This window comes from Colletotrichum lupini, chromosome 6 (assembly GCF_023278565.1).
Source record: "Colletotrichum lupini chromosome 6, complete sequence".
NCBI classification, from domain to species: Eukaryota; Fungi; Ascomycota; class Sordariomycetes; order Glomerellales; family Glomerellaceae; genus Colletotrichum; species Colletotrichum lupini.
In genome coordinates, this window is record NC_064679.1 from 4600382 (window position 1) to 4622109 (window position 21728).

Consider the following 21728-nt stretch of genomic DNA (forward strand, 5'->3'; position numbering starts at 1 on the left):
GGGATGCCGGATTGACAACTTACAAGTAGAGAACATTTGATGGCATCATCCCGGCGGCTATGACATGAATATTTGGAACTTTGTCAAATTTGAATGAACGAGGTGGCAATATGTGAGAAAGCGAAAGTAGCCCTTCGCAGAGCGGCGTGTGGTTTCGGTACCGCTGTGGTCGGTAAGCTGGTCAACAAGGCTGAAAATGTGAGGCTGAGGATTGACTCCGTCTCGTCAGAGCCCCTAGCTACAAGGAAAAACATGCACAATCGTTGAAATATGTCCTAATATTGTCACTGTTCTTTTCTGTCTTGACAGAAAGGCTAAGCAGAATGGCAAATGGATAGACAGAACTTTTGAATCGATTGAACATCAAATTTGGATGTGCGTAGATAAACACCACACTCTTCTACGAGCGAAGCATAGATTCGTTGGGAGTCACACTTTTAAGCCTGACGGAATACGAACATGAGACGAAATAATTATGCCCCCCCACGTTTCCCGCAAAGATTTTTGACAATTCGTCGTCGAGTGAGGGCTCTCTAGATTGATTGCGTCCTTCGCTATGACGCTCAGCATCACGCGCCGACCCTGAATGATCCCTATATGAGCAATTTCAAGAGCATGAGGAAAGCAGGACGGCCGTACGCCTACGACGACGTTCTCGGGGACGAGGAAAGCGAAGGCAGTGCGTGAGATCTACTGAGGTGTTCAGCGAACTTGGATGAGAGAGTGATGGAGGGAGTATAGGCTGATGCTAGATGAAGTTGGAACATCTCTCTTGGTGGACTGCAATCTCGCAATGAGATTATTGTAAGTGGGAAATGAAGATGGTTTCTTAAATGTGAAGGACGAAGGTAACACTATGTCACGTAACAGGGATAGTAATCGCACCTCACAAAGTGCCCGTCACGTGCTAAATCACGTGTCTATCTTAGATATCGTGTATATAGACCTTCTCCTTTTGTCTATTTTTATTTTAATAGTTAAACTACTTTTACTATACTCCGTATACCTATTACTACGTATTATAACTCGTAATAGTTATAAACTTAGCTCTTAGTTAAGACCCTATACTACGATAACGCACTTATTAATACGATTCTTACGATCTCTTTAAAATAACCGACTTACTTATACCTACTTTAGCCTAAGCTAAACTAACTAGCCGTAATAATTAAATTAAATAGTTTAACGTACTTCGTACTATAAGTAAGGGCGTCGGGGTCTAGAAGTACGTTGATTTAGACGCTCTAAATTCCGACGTATTCCTCGACCCCTCTATAGCGCTTACTTCGCCCTTAGAATTCGAATAATTAGTTACGACCCGTAATAAAAAAGAACTACGAGCTTACTAAGCTTATTATAAGGCGTTCGAAAACGACTAAAGAAACTAGGAAATCTTTTACTAATAGTTTTTAGATATAACTCTTAATACGAACCTTTTAACTTCTTTAAGTATAAGTAACTTATAAAACTAAGCCGGGTTTCTTTTTATAAAGCTAGCTATATTACTTACTTTACGTAAATAAATCTATCCCTATATTGTACTGTCGGATTAGAAGTCCAATTCGACCGCGGCATACAGCCGACTACGCAGGGGCCAATTAGGGGCCCTATTTACGATTATTATAGCCAGCCCAACCTACGGTTAGAACCTCCTTTTTACACCTACGCAGATATTCATATAGTTCAATTAATCTCTTCGTTAACTACGGTTCGAACTAACTACCCTGTAATAGGGATACCAACATGTACTTATAAAAAGGATCTATATACTCGAGAGTATTTAAAAATAATAGGAGCTCGACGCTAAATATAAATAACTTATAGCTTATAAACATAATATTATTAATACGTATATTAAAGTCTTTGCTTAGTAATTAATAAAATTAGTTAACGCTATATTATACGAATACGTATTCTAAAAAGCTACTAAGAACGGCGCTAAGTTTAGTATATAGTAAATTGTTAAATATTTAAAATAGGAATTTACGCCCCCCGAACTAATAGTAAGGAATGTAGTTCGAAAGGAATACCGATAAGCCCTTAATAAAGCGAGGACCGGAATTAACCCTTAACGCTAGTATAAAGAGTAGTAGTTTACTTACCTCCGAGCTAAAACGTATAATATTTTAAAAATTAGTAAAGAGATCGCTATACTCAATTTCTTAGTTATAGTTAAGTCTAGACTTAACCCTATATAGGGCTAACGTATATATAAGACCTTTAGCGAATTAATAGCCTTCGGAACGTATATAAGGACCCTCGAGGAGATTACGTATATATTTAGCTTAGTAACCTAGGACGTATATATTAAACGACCTTTAAGTTAAGGAGGGGTTTACTCTACTTTTACTAAACGCTCTAACTTAGTTAACGATATAAATAATAAGGGTAACGTTATATACCCTTATAATCGCGCATATTTATAGTACCCTACGGCGTATTAAAAATTAGAATAAGTACTTATAGGCCGAAACGCTAATAAGTTACTAATACGAATACTAAAGAGCTATATAGAGGAAGTCCTTACTATTATTAAATTAAGTAAGTAAAAATTACTTTACGGTAAGCTTAAAAAAGCTAGTTAGCTAAGGAACGATAGAACTCCTAAGAAACCTAGGTTTTTAAAAGGATCCTCTAACTAACTTATAGCGAGCTTATTAATAAACTAGAACGAGGGCTACGTAGTCGCTATACTTATAAAGAGTTAGGACTTAAAAATAAACGCAATCTTTAGTACCCCTATAAGTAGCGCTTACCCCCTTTCTTAGAGCATAGTAATAAATAGCTATAAAGTAATATATCTAGTTAACGATAAGAGCCTATTTAAACCCGAGAGTTACGTATTATTAAGTAATAAAGACTATATTAAATTAAGAACTACTATACTACTTATTACTACACACGGTACTCGTATTATAAAGGGCGTCCTAGACGGACCTAAGGGAAAGGGAACTTACGATTTAAAGCTTTAGAACGTTGCTTATGTCGAGGGATTTTATATTAATATAGTCTTAAAAACTCTACTAAATAGAAGCGTACTCTAGTACTGCGGTCTAGATTATACTTTGTAATAGGGAACGCTTTATAAGAGTATTATTAAAAAGGAGCTTATTTAAAAGAATAATCTAGTCTTCCTCGAATATAAGCTCTTTTAATCCTATCCTTTTTTTATAAACCTTAAGCGTATCCTATAGAGCCTAGCTAATATTATATTACTAGTTAGCTATAGAAAATTCCGTTACTTATATTAACGTACCCGTAAGAGGTCTAATAGTACGCTCCTCTAGTACCTTAGAATAGGTTATCTCGGACCTAATACTCTTTATTAATTACTATATAAGACTCGAGGTATGCGTATTAAACCTCTATTATAAGTTAAGTATAAAGCATATATATTATCCGAAGCTAAGATAGTAGTCTTAAGAGGACTACCCTCGAGAAGAGCCTTACGGCTATAATACTATATATACTAAGATCTCTTTTACTTCGAACTATTTCTTAATAAATAATAATATATACTTATAGCTTCTAATAAATATAATAAGTAGCTTAGGGGGTTCTTTTTAAAAATAAAAATAGAGGAGGAAGTGTTTTTCGTACTATAGAGCCTCGAGATAGCGATTCGTTATTAAAAAGGGACTTTAATTTACTTTTTTAGAAGTGATAATAAGACCGCTCTCCTAATTATAAATGTTAAACGCGTATATAAAACGTAGTATAGCGAGCTAAGAATCGAAATAGAACTTCTATTTCTATATATAAAGGAACCCGTAAGTAACGCTAAAAGAGTAGGTTAATTCGTAATTACTAAAGCTCGTAAGATACGCTTTTTTACGAACCTCCCTACGAATCTATAGGACGAAATAGTACTAGCGATAATTTTTATTTATAATATTACCCTACGGGAGGCTAATAAAAGAGATTCGCCTATTATAATAGAAATTAACTAATAAAAGCGGTATTAACGCTAGTAGTAAACGGGTTACTAAGTATAGGATTCTAAACCGGTTACCCCGTATCTCGGTAGCCTCTATATATATAGTTACTAAGCATACCCTCTTTATAAGGATCGTAAGAGGGGCATACGTCGGAAGGAGTTTAAAGTACTTCCCCGCGGGTATATAGGATACTTAGTTAGATATATATTAAAAACGCACAACCTATATAGGGTCTAAGTGCCCGCGCTTAAGTAGGTATTTATTATAAAGAATATTAAGTTTAATAAAGAAGTCTTTTATAATCCCGTATACGAGGAATAAGCTATTATAAGTAAGTAAGTAAATTTAGTAATCTAAGAGATATAAGAACTCTTTAATACTAACGATAAGTTAATTCGAGCACTCGGGGAAGTAGATCTAGACTTTAGAAATGCTAGTATTTAAAATAACTTTATAGTTAAGGATAGTATTACTATTAGATTTTTAATTATTTAGGACGCTAAGTAACCGATAGACGTACTCTAGGGTGCGGTAAATAAGGCTAAAGAGGCTAATATAGTCTTATTATTATTACTAACTCCTAAAATAACCCCCTTACGTAAGCTCGGGGGTAGGGGTAAAGAAGGGGATATAATAACCGGGTTATAAACGGCTTTGCACAGTCTATAGTCCTTTTTATAAGTACTTATATATACCGCGGAGGTTCTCGAGCCTTTAATTCTTAATAGCTCTTAGTAAAACGCTAGAGCACGCGGTAGACGAAGTACTAATCGTAAGGAAGTAATTCTTAATACTAAAGTCGACGTTAATAAGGAACCCTTATAATAAACCTTTATTATTATATAAGAATAGAGCTTATAAAAACTACCTTATTAAATACTAAGTAAAGCTCCGTTAGGTCCTAGACGTTTAAACCGGGCCCGTAGACTTTTATAACGCTTTAATAGTAGTATTTTCGTAACGTTCTTATATTCGAATATAGGAAACGGCGATTACTATAACCGTCTCTAGGACTACTTTTTCTTTACTTTTATACTTAATTAGTAAAAAGCTATAGAGGAAAGTAGTATAGGATATATAATACTTTATTAAGTAGTAAAAAGAGTAGTTTATAGGACCTACTTAGAGCGCTCCGGAGGAGTTTAAAAACTACGACTTACTAAAGTTAACTTCTAGAGCCTACTAAAAAAGTTTAGCGATATTAAATATCTCCTACCGTAACTATAGAAGTTATTTAGGGATACTATAGACGTAGAAATAAAAAAGCTAAGGGATATTAGTATATAAGAAGAGGTCGACTGTAATCCTAAATAAGGGATCCTACTTTTATTAAAATAGGTATATACTTATAAGTACGACGTCGATAACGAGGTTAGCGAGGTAAAAGTACGTATATATATAAGGGGGGATATATAACTACTTAACCCCTTATAAAATACGTACGCTTCGACGCTCGCCGCAAAGGCCTTTAGGCTTATAATAGTAATAGCTACCTAATTCGACCTTAAAGCAGACTAGTATAATACTATTAACGTATTCCTTAACGCGCCTCTTAAGAGCGAGAAGCTAGTAATTATTAAACTCCTAGAGGGATATAAGGTTATTATTAGTATCCCTATTATAGGGTAGTTAGTTCGAACCGTAGTTAATAAAGAGATTAATTAAACTATCTAGATATCTACGTAGGTATAAAAAGGAGGTTCTAACTATAGGTTAGGCTAGCTACGATAATCGTAAATAGGGCCCCTAATTAGCCCCTATATAGTCGGCTATATACCGCGGTCGAATTAGACTTCTAATTCGATACTAACTTTCTCTTTTTTTTATTAATTTAACCGCTACGGTTAGAGGTATAATTCGACCTCGGGCCCGTTTACTAAGTCGTCTCCTTTTCCCCCTTTTCTCTATTCTTTTCGTATAACCTATCCCTCTATTCGTATAGTGACTTTTCCGCTACCTACGAATTACTCTAATCCCTTATTTAGTACTACTTTCGTAAAAGCGTTTACGAGGTTATTTTTATTATTAATCTAACGGATCTCGAGTATCTCGCGCCTTTCGTACGATTACCTAAGGGCTATAATATCGATTATAAGCCTCTTTTCCTTCGTCGTTCCTAATTTAACGAGGCATTCGTATAGCGAGTAAGAATCGGTATAAATAACTATTAGAATAAGTAGAAGGCTAATTCGATCGGTAATTTTCCTTAGCGTCGTTAAAATCGCGTAAGAGAGGTTAACGCCGTTAATTATACTATAAACCTCTAACGCTAGTACACTTCTCGTTACCTACTTACTTTTAGTTAATAAGTAGTAGATTATATTACCGTATATAATAAATTCGCTCTCACCTATACTCTCGTTAGCTAGGATAATAATATACCCTAATTGCGAAGTAAGGTCGTTATTATTCGTAAATAACCTATTAACGAAGACGTAGAGCTTACTAGTCGTAAGGTCGATCGGGTAGTAAACGAGACCTCGATCGAGATTCGTTTACTACTATTTAAGCCGCTTATTAAGTACCTCGACGTCTCGTTCGGTTAGATCTATAACCTATACTACCCTAGCGTAGTTAAAAGTTACCTCGGGCTAATAAATACTTATAATATATACCCCTCGCGCAAGCTTAGCCTTATATTATTTCTTAATATTAGTTACGTTCGGGTTAACGAGGTTAATCTTCTCGCCCTACCCCTTTTATTAAAAGACGACGGTTTCCTTTTTAATTATAAAAATCCCGCTATTAAATACTAGGGGGGTATTTATTATAAAAACCTCTTTTAGCTTTACTACGAAGCCCGCTTTTTAAAGCTCCTTATCCTCCTTCTTTATAAAGTTAATATTAAATAGGCTTAATATATCGTTAGTCTATATTCCGACGATCCTAAATTAGTCGCCTTCGTACTCCGCGACTAGTAAGCACGGGTCGTACGTAGAGGTAACTATTAATAGTTAATTAATATAAAAATCGTAGTAGGTAGCTTACTAATAAGTGCCCGATTCTACGAGCCCATATAGTGGCTTGAGCACTTTAATAATCGTGCTTTCTAAGTACTTACTAGCTATTTCTTTTAGTAAATAGGCTAGGATTTTCCTTATGAGCCCTGTGGCCGATTAGGTATATGCCTAGGTAATATTACGGCTCTAAATCTCGTATCCCTTCTTCCGTAGCGATGCTATTAGTACTATTATTAATCGTTAGCTATAGCGCTATATAGTAAGCGATTATATAAGTAGCGTCGCCTTTTCGACGTCGCCGTACCCCTAAATTACGTATTTAGACTTCTCGTATAGTTAGGGTGTTCCTTTTTTTTTAATTTTATAAACTATTTGCGATTTAAATATGCGGAGGTTTATATACTTTTCTAAATCGTAGAGGATAAATCGATAGACCCCTCGATTGCGTAGAGTATCTATTTCGATAAGATCTAATCCTTTATACGGCTTTTTAGTAGTTATAATTACGCCTTTTTTACGTAATTTAATTACTAGCTCGAAATTAGCTTTCTTTTTTGCTATATAAAAGGTATTAATTACCTCGTCGCTAGTAATAAATTACTGCGTTAGTACTTATTATCGTAGTCTCCCGCGACGTATTAGTACCCTTTTAGTAATTTCCTCTTCCTCGTCGTCTATTAGTACTACTACGACGATTTCGTTGAGGATAATTTCCTATGCCTCTGCTGCGGGTTATATAGCTTCCCCTAGCTCTTTTTCTTTTTATAAGCTAGAAATTACCTCGATAGGATCTATATAATATAGTCTAATTACTATAATTAATATTTTGAGTAGCTAGTCGCGATCTCTTGCGACTACGTAAGAACGCTCGTTAACGGAAATTAATTTATATAGCCTAGCCTATTATTAAGTAATTTCGCGCTATACTCGTATATCCGAATTTAGGGGCATATTTAAATTAACCCCTATATCGGGCCTATTGTGCGTAGTAATTACCTTATTAACTTACCTTCTTATACTTACTTCGCGCAGTACTTATATTACTTTTTTAACTACTTAAGCTCGCTAGCTTACGTCTAGCGACGGTAGCGAGGCTAAGGTCGTTCTTAAATATATTCTAAATACTAAAAGCGTCGGTATAAGCCCGTTAGGCCCTATAGTATCGTTATAGTATTTAAGTACTATTTAGAGGCATTCGTCGTCGTTAGAATCGGGATTTTCCTTTTTAATAATTTTAAACGCTCTTTTTAATTACTAGTGCGCCCTTTTTACTTTTTTAATATTATAGTACGCTTCGACGGGCACGACTTTTAACTATATACCGTAGGCCGTCGCATTTTTTTTAAATTCTACTAACTTAAAATTAGTATTAGCGTCGGTTCTAATACTATTTAGTAGTCCTTAGTATATATCGATCTAGCTTTTTCGTAGAGCTATCTATACTATTTTTGCTTATAAATCCCGTAGGAATTGCCCTGCTTAGAATGATATAGCCTCGTCGATTATATATAGGACCGGTTAACTATTTAAGTAGAAGATATCGACGACGATCTCCTAATTAAAGTTAAGCTTATTACGCAATTTAAATTTAAATCTACGTAGGCTCTGCGCATTTATTTAGTATTAGTAATATACTTTTATTAACTACTCTAGCGCCCCTATTTCGATATTATTATTACCCAAATGCTTTAAGAGGTTATATAGCCTCGCGACCGATAAGTAGCTAAATCTCCGGTATAATTATCTAAGCTTACTTTTTATTAAGTAATTAATTAACTTCGTATCGTTAGTAAGCCTTATAAACGCGTGCCCCTATTATCGTTCGACTATTTCGAAGTACTTATGGCTAAAGATTCTATTCTTCGTATTATCGAATATAATACCTAGTCGATCTATGTTTTTTAGATATAGGAGAAATGGGGTATTAACGGGTAGGATATAAAAAGTTATCGTTCCGAAGTGCGTCTCTACTTTTACTATACCTAGGGCGACGATTTCCTTACTTAGGCCGAAGCTAATCCTCGTAATACTTATTATTAACGTATTAAGCGTTATTAGTACGATTTTCTATAGCGCTTAGAATTACCCTTTTCCTCTTATTAACTATTACGATGCCCTAGTATCTAGGATAATCCTATAGAAATTATCTAGGCCGTACCTTTCGTTCGCATAGAATACTTATACGAGCTTAGTATTCGAGTAATCTAAGTAGTATAAAAAGGACCCCTCTAGCTACCCCTAGAACTGCTTAGTACCCTATCTCTTTTTTTTAAATATTAAGAGAGTAGAATTCTATGCTATTAGATTCGTCCTTTTGCCTACTTCCGTATCCGTTATCTAAAGGACCTTCCCTTACTATCTATAAATAAAAGCCTGCTTATTAAGGGCTTCTACTACCTTTTATTTATTTAGCCTCGTATATCCTCCCGAGGCTAATGGGGCGAAGAAAGAGTAGTTAATATCGTCGACTTTATTATAATCTAATTCGTTAGTATAGGGGGTAAGATCTTCTTTATTTTCTAAATCTCCTATAGGGTACGGGTGCTTTAGGCCGCTAAATTAGCTACTTTCGCTAGGTTCCGTACCCCCGGATCTACCCTTATATATAATAAGGAATTAGTTAAATCGATAAGGGCTAGTTTTACTATCTATTACCCTCGATTTTCTATATTATTCGTACGATTTAGTACGCTCTTTTTCGGAGTAGTTACTTAACTAATATCTATCCTTTTTATAAATAAAATACTACTTTTTCTATTACCCTACTCGCAAGTTAAATCTCTACCTATTTAACGAATCTAGGATTCCCTACTAGTAATTACCGTACCTAGCTTCCTTTCTTTTCTTATTATACGTTTAGTTAACCTAATATTACTAATAAGGGCCGTCGTACGCCTAGAAGTAGGTTTAGCGCGGCATTCTCGCCTTAATATTAAAGCTAGATCTTAGCCTCGAGTAGAGCGTCTCGTAGTCTTTAGGTACTTAGTATAGAGTTATTTTCGCTTCTAAAACGCGCTAGACTACGGTATAAAAATATCCGACTTTCCGCTCGTTAGTCCCCTTATTTTACTAGGTTTTCGCTAGCTTATTAACTCGATCGATAAGCTTTTTAAGGATTTTTACTCGCGATTTGCCCTCTATTATCCTAGTTATAGATACGAAAGAAATCGCTCGTAGCTTAAATAGGAGCTCTAGGTTCTTATTATAGGTCTCGAAGCAGCTTCGGATTACGTTAATTATACTAAGAAAGTCGTTTCGATCGAGATTATATACCGCTTCGTAGTAGTAATTAGAGGCTTTGCCTATGAGTACGATATTAACTACCGAATAGTACTAGTATTCCCTAATTCCGACTTTTTCGTAGTAATCGTAAAACATTATTAGGGTTTCTTATAAGACCTTATACTTCCCCCTAGAGTATAATTTCTCTTTTAAGAAGATCTTTTTAAAGTCTGTGAACTACCTCGTATTTACTACTAGATTTTCGGTATTTATATACGATCCCTGCGTCGCTGCGTACTATTAATAACTTTAAGTAGTCTGCCTCCTTTCTTATTAGCCGATTAGTACCGAATTTCGTATTAGTAGCGGCGACGAGCTATAGATCGAAATAGGCGGAATTATCGATTATCGTACTTCTAGTACTATATTTTACCTCTATATATCCTTCTGCGACGATAGATTGCCGTTAGTAATTATAAAAAGGAAATCTAGGTCGTTTACCCTTTTTCTAAATTCGTTAAAGTAATTATACGCCCTATTAACTTATACCTAGGTCTATATTACGAATTCCTCCTCCGTAATCGTTACTACTAGGATTTCGTAAGGTTCTCGCAATTATAATTACGCTAGTAGTACCCCTTACCTATAAAGGAATTTATTAACCACTTTTACGATTCCTAGGCTTACGCTTACGAACTATTCGTCTAGCTAATAGCTAAGGTCGTTTGCGATCTTATAAAATAGGGGTTACCCCTATAGCCCCTTTTTCTTATAGACCTTAGTTAAATAGATTAATACTACGTTAATTTGCTCGCCGTTAGGCTAATCCGCAATTCTATATATCTACGTCCCCTAATAGTCCGGGTTAATATTTACCTACTTATAAGGGATTAGGATTCTATCTAGGATCGGGTTTCGTCCTCTTTTTCCTTACCCTAACTTATTAAGGGTCGTGCTCTAGCTTATGCCTATATTAGCGGTCGCTAGCGTGTTTAATTTTAATAGGGATATATCTAATCCGCGCGCCGGTCGTAGTAAATCCGTGCTTTTACTACCTAACGAATTTATTAAGGTCTAGGAGATTCCCGCTTCCTCTCGCCGTCTCGCTACTACTCTCGTTTTTACTATTTTTAATAATTACTACTACCCTTCTAAATCGCTAGCTATCGTACCTACTAAGATCCTCCTTTTTATTTAGTATAAAAGGGTAGGTTTTAGTAGTTCTTTTTAATAATAATAGCGGTAGACGTTTATATTACCGTAATAAGATATAGTAATTAGTCTCGGGATCTTTATTAGTTACCGAGTTCTTAAAATTAATAATCTTATGCCGTAAGCTAGTATAAAAAAAAGCCCTTTAGCGGCCCTCTAGAGGATTCTTTTCTTTTCCCTTAGATCCTCGTCTTTTTAGCCTTTTCTTAAGCTAATAATAACTCTAGCGAGAGGTCGTAGGACTACTTTAGGGTAGCCGCCTTTTTCCTAAGTTAATCTCCGAGATCCGTAATATTCTTAACTCGATATTATTAGGACCTCTAAATCCCCTCCTCTCTCGTTAAACCGTCCCTTATATTATATTCCTAAGTAATACCCGGGGGGTAGTTAAGGGAGCTATAAGGAGGTCGTTTAGATCGCGGGCTTAAGGGCGTACCTATAAGATCCCTATAGTAATAGACTTTTCTATATACCGTAGATCTCTTAGCTTAATAACTCCTATAGGGTTACTTTCGTTACTAAATAAGAATATTTACGTTTAGAGATCCCTTTTTTCGATTACGTAGTACTCTTTTATATTATATTATTAAGCCCGTTCGTTACGCTAATCGATTAAGTAAGTAGTCGTCGTACGGGGAATTCCTTTTACTAATTTAGCTAGTTAATTTCTAATTACGGGCCGGCCGCGGGGAAGTTATTTAATAAAAAAGGCTACTTAAAGCGATAGCGAAATACTAATTACCTAAGCGGTTCTATTAATTAGTATAGTTTAACGTAATAAACGTCGACCTCTCGTAGGTAGTAAAGGGCTACGATTACTTAATTCCGTATAGTATTCGAGAATCGCCTCCTTTTTTATCTACTTCCGTAAGGTTAATTAGTACGAATCTCCTATCCCGTGCGGTATTAAGAAGTCGTCTTTTTTACGTAGCGAGATACCTTACCGATCTATAATAGTAGAATTTAACTATTAATTAGTATTAGTATCCCTATTATAAGGTAGTTAGTTCGAACTATAGTTAACGAAGAGATTAATTAAACTATCTAGATATCTGCGTAGGTATAAAAAGGAGGTTCTAACCGTAGGTTGGGCTGGCTACGATAATCGTAAATAGGGCCCCTAATTGGCCCCTGCGCAGTCGGCTATATGCCGCGGTCGAATTAGACTTCTAATCCGATAGTTATTAATAAAGTAGGTAAACTCTAATGCGCTCTATATAGCCTCTAAGACTTACTAATTCTCTAGTTTTAAACTTTTATTTTTATACTCCGTAGTATAAATATAATATATAGCTACGAGGAGATCTATATTTACTAAACCGTAGATAGGAAGGTAATACTAGTATTCTACGTTAATAACTTTATTATTTTATACTATTAAGATAACTAAAAGGCGGCTTAGGGGATCGTCGATGGTATAAAAGAATATATTAACCTTAAGGAGAATAGACCGATTAATTACTTCCTCGGAGTGCAGATTTTACGAGACCGTACTACTTATAAGGTTTATTTTATTTACGACGCATATATTAAGCGAGTTACTAAGCGCTTCGACCTTATAGATTTATTATATCTAGCTACCCCTCTTCTTTAAGAAGAGTTTAAACTAAACGAGGGGTAGGTAATAAAGGAGGAAATAAAGAGCTACTAAGAGAAGGTCGGGAGTGTGCTTTATATAGCTATTATAATTAGACTAGACGTCGCCTTTACTTACTCGTAATTATTACGGTTCTTAACTAACCTAAGCGTAACTTATATTAAAGTAATTAACTACTATATCCGATATTTTTATATAATAAGATATCTTATACTTTATTATAGTAGTATACTAAGTACGTAATTATTACTTCTAGCTAGAGATACTAGCTTCGTAAATAACGAGGTAATACGACGATTATCTTAAGGATATATAATATTCCTTTTTAGCGGCCTAATTTAATAGAAATTAGTACGCTAAGCGACGGTTACGACGTTAACTACCGAAGCTAAGCTTTTTTATTTTAAGGAAACTATAAAAGAGACTATAGCTTTAAAGCGCCTTTTTAAGGACATTGCCCTTAACCTAAGAGAAGTATAGTTAGTTAACTACGATAATTAGTAAACGATTCGACTCGTTATAGGGGAAGGAGAAAGAATAGTTACTCGACTTTGCTATATCGATATATAGAATATATAGCTAAGATAAGAGCATACTAAAGGCAGCTTTGAGATTACTTATATATTAATAAAAAATATATTAGTAGATAGACTTATTAAAAACCTTTTATAAGCTAAGTTCGAACATTTCTATATACTTCTTAACCTCTACGATACGTAAGAAGCTATTATAAATAGCTAAAATAGTTAAAAATACTTAATTTAGGCCACGCTTAGAAAAACTTAATACCTAAAGGTAGATAATAAATAGAACCTAGAGTGCGGCCCGGAGGCCTAAAATAAATAAAATAAAAACCTCTTATAGCCCGAAGGCCTAAACTCTTAAAATAACCTTACCCCGTAGGGTATATATATATAAAAATAAGACCTGGGCTTATGCTTATTATTTAAACTCCTAGTTTATAAAGTATATAATTACTAAGAGCATAGCGTTACTAAGGAGGAGGGTTAGTATATACGCTAAAAAACGCGTCTTATATACTTCGAAGTTTACGAAGCTAAGAATAATAAGGGTAACGGGGGGCGCAGGAGCTAGAACGACCGTTAGGTTAATAACTTAGGGTATAAAAGCGGGCGGCGTAATAAGAGGTTAATTATAAACGATTATAATAAGTATAAGAGAGGACTAGGGGTACGCGTTAAGGAAGTCTTCTATATAAAAGCTAATATAGTTCTCGTATATTCTCTAGTTATTATATATTTAGCAGACGATACTACGGAGCTTAGTAATATCTTATTAAAACTATAGTTAGAAGTGCGCTTTTTAATAATAAAAAAGGATAATATACTTATAAAAAAGGGAGCGCTATTTATAATAACCTTAGTAAGGGCCTAGGCTATCGGCCGTAAGACGACTAGTATATTAATATACCCTTTAGCCGAACGGCTATTAAAGTAGCGCGTATACTAGCTACTACTTTTTATAAAATAACGACTACTATTTTTAATATTAGTATACTAAAGGGCTACTTTAAAATAGGGTAGGTATTAGATCTCTTATTCCTTAAGAGCCTCTCTCTTAAGCTTTTTAAGGACTAAGTATACGTTAAATAGGCTTAGAATAGTAAAAAGAACTATACTTACCGCGGGGGGTACTTTAGCCTCTCGGCGTTCTTTTCTACTTCTTATTACCTTTTTAAAAAGAGCTAGCTTTACGTTTTTTAAACCTTAGAATAATATTAAATATAAACTCCTAAGATAATAAGTATACGATATACCCTTTTTAAAGGGCTTATTATTTAAACTAATCTTATTTTTACTTTTAGATTTTAAAAAGGGAATAAGTAAAAGCTTATTAGAGCTCTTATTATTATTATTTACCTTATTATTACCCTTATTACGGCCGCTAAAAAGAGCCTCGAACTTAATAAAGTCCTTAATATCTTAACTAGTAGCCTTAATATCCTCTTAGCTAGGGAGGGAGAGCTCGGTAGCTGGGCCTTAGTAAGTAAATAAGAGGTTATAAGGGGGGGTAACGACCCAGAGGGGCTCGTTAGTATTATTACTTATCTAAACTCTTAATAAACTATATAATACGTATATAAGAAGTATTATAGAAATTGCGCAAAACTTATTATTATTTCTAAATATATTAAATATTTATATTTAGAATAAAATTAATAAACGATTTAATAGTATAGGCGCGCGCGTATAATAAACGGGGGTACCTATAGTAATTATAAAAAGTTAAAAAGAAAAAGAAAAATAATAGCTAAGTAACGCTATAAGAATTTAGATATATATAAAGTAGCTAGGTAGCCTCGCCCTTAGTAATTTATATACTAGAAATAATAAAATACGCGCTATTCTAAGTTAAGATTCTATTTATTTTAAACAAAGGGATATATTTATAATAAACGCGGTTTAAAAGACGCATATCCCTTGCGCTTAATTTTCTTTTATTTATATTTAACTAAATTAGGCCTTTATAAGGGTATTTAGAGATTCTATTTTAGGTATAATAGCTCCCTAGCGGTAGTAATTAGGGGGTGTGTTACGTAATAGGGATAGTAATCGTACCTTATAAAGTGCCCGTTACGTGCTAAATCACGTGTCTATCTTAGATATCGTGTATATAGACCTTCTCCTTTTGTCTATTTCTACTTTGATAGTTAAGCTACTTTTACCACACTCCGTATGCCCATTGCTGCGTGCCATAACTCGTGACACACTAGTAGGTTGGGACATATCAGTACTTCGACAGTAAGAATCAGTTAATCCCATTGGCGATGTAGATATTCGTAAACCAAAAGTCGTGCGACGAATTAAGAAACACAAGGTATCGCAGTGAAGTCACTCGTAATGCAGATGAAGAAAGCCTGAAAGTAAAGATATAATTGAGGAAGGGGTATCATTCATCATTAAATCATCATCTACCACTAAGTCCTCAGACCATCAAATCATCAAACCACACATTACACTCTTTCCTACCCTCACCCAAAGATCCCAGCAACAACAGCCATAACACCAACATAAACTCCAGAAGCCAATACCCCCTCCGTAGCAGCCACCCTCGCAGGACGATCCGCCCCAAGACTACTAAACAACCCCGCCTGCACCACACCAGCAGCAACGCCAACAGCAACAAGCAACACAACAGCCATACGCCCCACGAACCCCGGAATCACTGCAAACGCGAGAATCGGCAGCAAGAACGCTGCGGCAAAAGCGATGGCGAGGGTGGGCAGGTACCCCGTCAGAGCCGAGATGAGCAGGCGACGGATACGCTCCGCCCTGTCTGCGCTTTGACTTTCTGGAGTCAGCAGGGAGGAAAGGGAGGGCAATTTTGCGTTGCGCGGTTGAGGAGTGCGGAGGTCGTCGCTCGAGAAGCTGGAGTTTGAGGCGGATGATGATGAAGAGGGTGGACGGGCAAGGGAGACGAGGTCGTCTGCGGGATCGAGGAAGCGTGTTTCGATTTCGACTATGGGGTTGTGATTTGCGAGGTATGCGCGGTAGAAGTCTACGTCTTGGGGGTCTGGGTTGGGGAGGTGCTGTGTCTCTCTGAAGGATGAGAGGACGTGGTTTGTGGCCGTGTTAGAGGGAGGGAAAATTGTGGGATTGACATGAGGGGTGACTTACTGTATTGGCTGAGTTTATAGCCAACTTTGCCTAGAATATCCGTCTTGTGCCACTGTAGCTCGCCCGCGGTGAGGGAGTCCTGCCTCCTCGACGCTGGCAGGAAGCAGTTCTGCATCCGCCGCGTCTGCGTGTCGGCCGTGTCGAGGCGGTGGAGCTGCTCCTCCAGCTCGGCAAGCTCGTCCTGCAGGTGAAGCAGCAGGCGGTGGTTGAGAGCCTCGAAGCGCCGGTAGATGGGCTTGATGCTTGACCTCTCCGTGTCGTCGCCGGCGCATAGCTTGGAAGCGATCAGCTCGTACCCCGTGAGCGGGAGCTTCTCTGCCCTGGGTAGGTGCTTTGGGTGGCCGTGATGCGTGCCGGGGAGACGGGGCTGGAGAGCGTTGGGTGGAAGGTGAGGCAGATTTGCGGTCCCGCGCGGCATCTCGGGGGTGCCGTAGTGGCGGTAGTCGCGCTGCCGTTGGCCGTGTCCGTGGCCGGGGGGCATGGGGACCTCGAACTTGCCGGGCATGGAGGGAGAGTCTCCGTAGATGCTGTGATCTGGGCTGCTGCTCCTGTCGGTCTCTTGGTCGCCGGCGCCCATCTCGGAGAAGACATCGCTCTGAAAGCTGCTTGACGCAGTCGAGGTTGTGCTCCGCGTCGAGGGCGACTGGTAGCTTGCGGCGGCGGGGTCGGGCATCCTCCAGTAGGACGACTGCTCGACGGAGCGCTGGATGGCTTCAGGGGTTATGTTGGGTGAGTCTGGTTCGAGGTAGCTCAAGACGTTTGATGAGGAGAGCTGCTGTTGGGTCTTTGGTGAGCGGCTTTGGCGACGAGTTTTGAGGTATGACTTGTCGTGGGCTCGCGACTTTTCACTTCCTCTGCGCCTGGGCCACGATGCTTGGGTGATGGTTGAGCCGCTGCCACTGGAGCTGCCGGAGCCGTGAGTTCTCTCAGTGAGAGCTGTGAAGCTGGTGAGGGTAGACTCTGTAGGTGATGCTGGGCGGACTGGTGATTCCTGGTCCTGTTCTTTCTCGGCAGGGATCACCGTCTCATCTGAGGAAGATTCTTGATCCGCGGTAGTGATGAGTTGATCGGAGACAGATCGCGTGGGCTCCATGCCGAAGATGCGACGTCGCGTCGGCGAGTCTGGGTTGGGGGCGGGCATGGACGAGTGCCTCCGGACAGTTGCGCTCCTGGGGCGCGATCGCGGGAGTCCAACTGGCGTTGACGTGTCGTCGGCCGGCATGTGATGGTCTGGATAATCTCTAGGCACAACAGTCTTATCGCTGGTGGCCTGAGCAAACGGCGACGAGGGGGCCGGCGCCGGGACGGCGTCGACGACGCGCATGAGCTCGTCGACCGGGTCCGAGGCTAGCCACCCTTGATCTGTGGTGTGGCAGTCGTCCATGGTGGTGACGGGGACATCGGCCACCGAAGGAGGGTGATAAGCCGTGGACATTCTGGTGTATTGAGTGTACGGCCTGAATCAAGTGATGGACGTCGGGATCAGGAGCTGGGCGAATCTCTCCCTTGAGTTAAGCTTAACGGGACGCCGAACCGAAGTTAGGGTGTCCCTCGCGGTTGAGTAGCTGGATCGCTCGAGTAGGGATAGCAATGTACGGATATTCGAACTGACACGAGCTGGAATGTGGCCCGTTGTATGGCGAAGGATGTCTCAGATTAGTAGATCTAGGGCTACTGCGAGTCGCACACGAGGTCGCGGTAGCTTAATACACATTACTAGAAGGTCGCATTGGTTGACAGTGAAGATGAGAAGCGCACAAGGGAGTGCCGGGCTCCAGCAGAAGACGAAAATCAAGGAGAGTTGAGGAATGGGTGTGCCCTCAAACGCTTGCTCAGAAGTTTGGGAGGGACGGGATCGGGCTGGGGAACTCCTGGGACGTTCAGTTCAGATTCTGGGGAACGGCTTCAGGATGACAGCGGCAGAGACTGCGGTAGCATCGCGGTGAGAGTAGCGGGCATCGAGTTTGTGTGAGTGGCGACTGGCATCTGAAGGATCATTTCCCTAAGAGCAGAATGGGAGGGAGAGAGAGCAGTTGGTGGGATGGAAATTTCATCGTTGCAGCGACTGCTTCGGCTTCTCGATAGGGGGCAAGGGAGAATGGGAGGCAAGAAAAGGAAATGCAAGAAAACGTGGAAAAGCAGCGCCGTGTGATCGGGTGAAGAGTGTGTCAGCCGTTGACGGATTTGTTTCAGATGACCAGGAATACTGGACCAGCGAGCTCCAACTTCTGTGTGTGTGACGGACGGGCACTGGCGTTGGGCTGAGCTGGAAGATGGATGTGGTGGCATGTGGTGGCATTCGGGTGGTGGGCTTGACGTTGTGGTACTCCGTATTGACTGAACCTTGTTGCAGTTGAGATGCGATTAAATCGAGATATGTCAAAGGCAGAATAATAACTTGGAGCAACTTGCAACATAGAAAACACCCTGGCAATGTTGAAGTACCAAGGTAGACAGGACACACGGAAATGGAAGCGTAAACGGCGACCCAAACGTTCCATTCCAGTGCCGTGGGACGTTCCCACAACGGACGGGCAAACGTTAGCTGCATGGCGGCAGGGCGGCATGGCTTGTCTGCGTGGCACCCACTCCACTGATTTCCAGCGCATGTGCGCCATTCTTGCCTTGCCTTAGGGGATGGATGCAATGCACCATTATGTCAGCACCCGAGCTTGAGAACCTGGCACTTCCGTTGTGGGACGGATCCGAAGAGGCCCGGAAGCCCATGCGGCCCGAAAAATAAGGGTACGTATCTTTGGGAGCTTCCATTCCATTTTTGATGCGACGGGAGCTTCCAGGTTCTCATGAAGCTATCGCAAGCTATCCCAAAGATCAATCTGGGAGACACCGACGACCCGACCACCAGCTAAGCTGCACACGATCCAAACGCAAACCTTCAATAGTCGCACGGTGGCGAACTGCAACAAGTCTGAACCTCCTGCCCGCCCAAGTCTACCCCTCCAATCACCCCCATCCAGAGAAGCTTCGTAGCCACTGGTCGACCGACACGAGTCCTGCGTAGAGGAGGGTGTACAACATACGCGCCAAGCAATTTGATTTTTACACTTCCAGTCACCTTGAAATCTCGGCCGTCCCATCCAACGAGAGCGCAAAGCTCGCAGCCCCCGAACAAACCCGCAAAAGACGGCCACTACCACCGATTATCCCTCGAAACGACACCCGTCTCCCAGAATGGCGCGCATACCGACCCGCGAGCTGGCCCGCTACCTCTTCCACGGCCAACTCTCCCGCCAAGGCTGCTTGGCCTCGACCCGGCGACCATACACCCGCCTACCGGCCCGTTCCGCTCTAGCCCTGTCATCGGCTCCTCGGCTTGGAGAATCGAGGGCAGCATACGCTACAGCTCAGACAGCGACGGCAGCATCGCAAGAAGCGCCGCCGGTGCCGTTGAGAAAGAAGCTCAAGGAAGAGAAGAAGCAGCTCAAAAAGCAGACAAGAGGCCAAAAGCCAAAGGGAAGCAACCAGACCGTCGATGGCTGGGAGTTGACCGTCGGTATTGAGATCCATGCCCAGCTCAACACGGCACGGAAGCTCTTCTCGCCGGCTGCGACGTCTTTCAGTGACGACCCAAATTCCCACGTAGCGCTGTTCGATGTCGCCATGCCGGGCTCTCAGCCGAGATTCCAAAAGGAGACCCTCATACCGGCGTTGCGCGCGGCGTGTGCTCTCAACTGCGACATTCAACCCGTCAGCCGGTTCGACAGGAAACATTACTTTTGGTGGGACCAGCCATCAGGGTATCAGATCACGCAGTACTATGAGCCCTTTGCTCGTAACGGCGAGATCGAGCTCACTGCTAGGGACGGCATCGCCGCGGAGGACGGGGAGAGTGTCACAATCGGCATTCAGCAGATCCAGATGGAGCAGGACACCGCCAAGACGCTGGCGCAGCCCAACGACGTCTCCTGGCTTGACTTCAACCGTGTAGGCATGCCTCTGATTGAGATTATCACGAAGCCGGAGCTCCACCACCCGCGCACCGCCGCCGTGTTCGTCCGCAAGATCCAGATGCTGCTAAATGCCGTAGATGCCTGCGTGTCCGGGATGGAGACGGGTGGTCTGCGTGCTGATGTGAACGTCTCGGTGCGGAGGACAGGTGATCCGAATACCCCGCTCGGTACGCGGACGGAGATCAAGAACCTGAGCACGATCAAGGCCGTTGAAGACGCCATCATCGCCGAGCGCGACCGGCAGATCAAGGCGCTCGATGCGGGCGAGACGATTGCGAGCGAGACGAGAGGTTGGACACTGGGCTCCAAGCATACTCGCCGTCTGCGAGGCAAAGAAGGCGAGGTGGACTACCGCTACATGCCGGACCCCGATCTGGGGCCTCTGGTGATTGGCCAAGATCTCGTGAATCACATCAGGGCCTCAGTCAAGGAGCTACCTGACATTGAGCTGACGGAGCTGATTGAGACCTATGGCTTGACGGCCAAGGACGCCGTCTCCCTCATGTCTCTCGACGATGGCGGCAGGCTCGAGTTCTTCTACAAGGTCGTTGACGAGCTCCGAGAACAACTGGAGAACGCTGGATTACAGACCAATCTGCACGACTACGCGTCCCTCGCCGGCAACTGGATCCTCCATGAGCTGGGTCGATTGACGACGGACAAGGCCGACCCGGAAGCTGCTCAGCGAACGCTGGCGATTTCTCCAGACGGCTCCTGCGAAGCGGTGCCGCATTGCGCACTGGCCGGGATCCTCTTCCACCTCCAGAAGCGGGATATCACAGGCAAGGTCGCCAAGGAGCTCCTGGTGGCTCAGTATCTCGGTAACCTAGACGAATTCGACTCCGTCACGGACGCCATCGAGACACACGCATTGTGGTTCAAGGAGATGACGGAACCAGAGTATCGGCAGCTGGCAGAGGAGGTCATTGAAGGGGAGTATAAGGTCTTGGGGGAGTTCATGGACAAGAAGAAGAAGTACCCCCAGGGCAAGCTTATGTACCTCGTCGGCAAGATGATGCGCATCGGCGAGACGGAGCGGATCGATCCCTCGGGCGCCGAAAAGGTCATGCGTCAGCTCATCAAGGAGCGGACGGACGCGCGTCAGGACTGATTTTTTTCTCTCTTTTTTGAGTCTCTTTTCTGCCTACTGGAGGGGAATATTTGACCCCATGTACGTGCATCTATGCACG

General features: G+C 41.0%; 2 protein-coding genes across 2 annotated transcripts; one reads left to right on the forward strand and one right to left on the reverse strand.

The window, feature by feature from the left end:
- Positions 1-15921: 15921 nt before the first annotated feature.
- On the reverse strand, positions 15922-18002 carry CLUP02_12841 (uncharacterized protein; the record flags this gene model as incomplete). Its single annotated transcript, XM_049291801.1, has 2 exons — positions 15922-16489; positions 16552-18002. 2 exons carry the CDS (start codon positions 18000-18002, stop codon positions 15922-15924), a joined length of 2019 nt encoding a protein of 672 aa, XP_049148947.1.
- Positions 18003-19759: 1757 nt separating this feature from the next.
- CLUP02_12842 (PET112 family protein) lies at positions 19760-21649 on the forward strand (the record flags this gene model as incomplete). Its single annotated transcript, XM_049291802.1, has 1 exon — positions 19760-21649. The coding sequence occupies one exon, from the start codon at positions 19760-19762 to the stop codon at positions 21647-21649; it is 1890 nt and encodes a 629-aa protein (XP_049148948.1).
- Between the last annotated feature and the right edge of the window lie 79 nt (positions 21650-21728).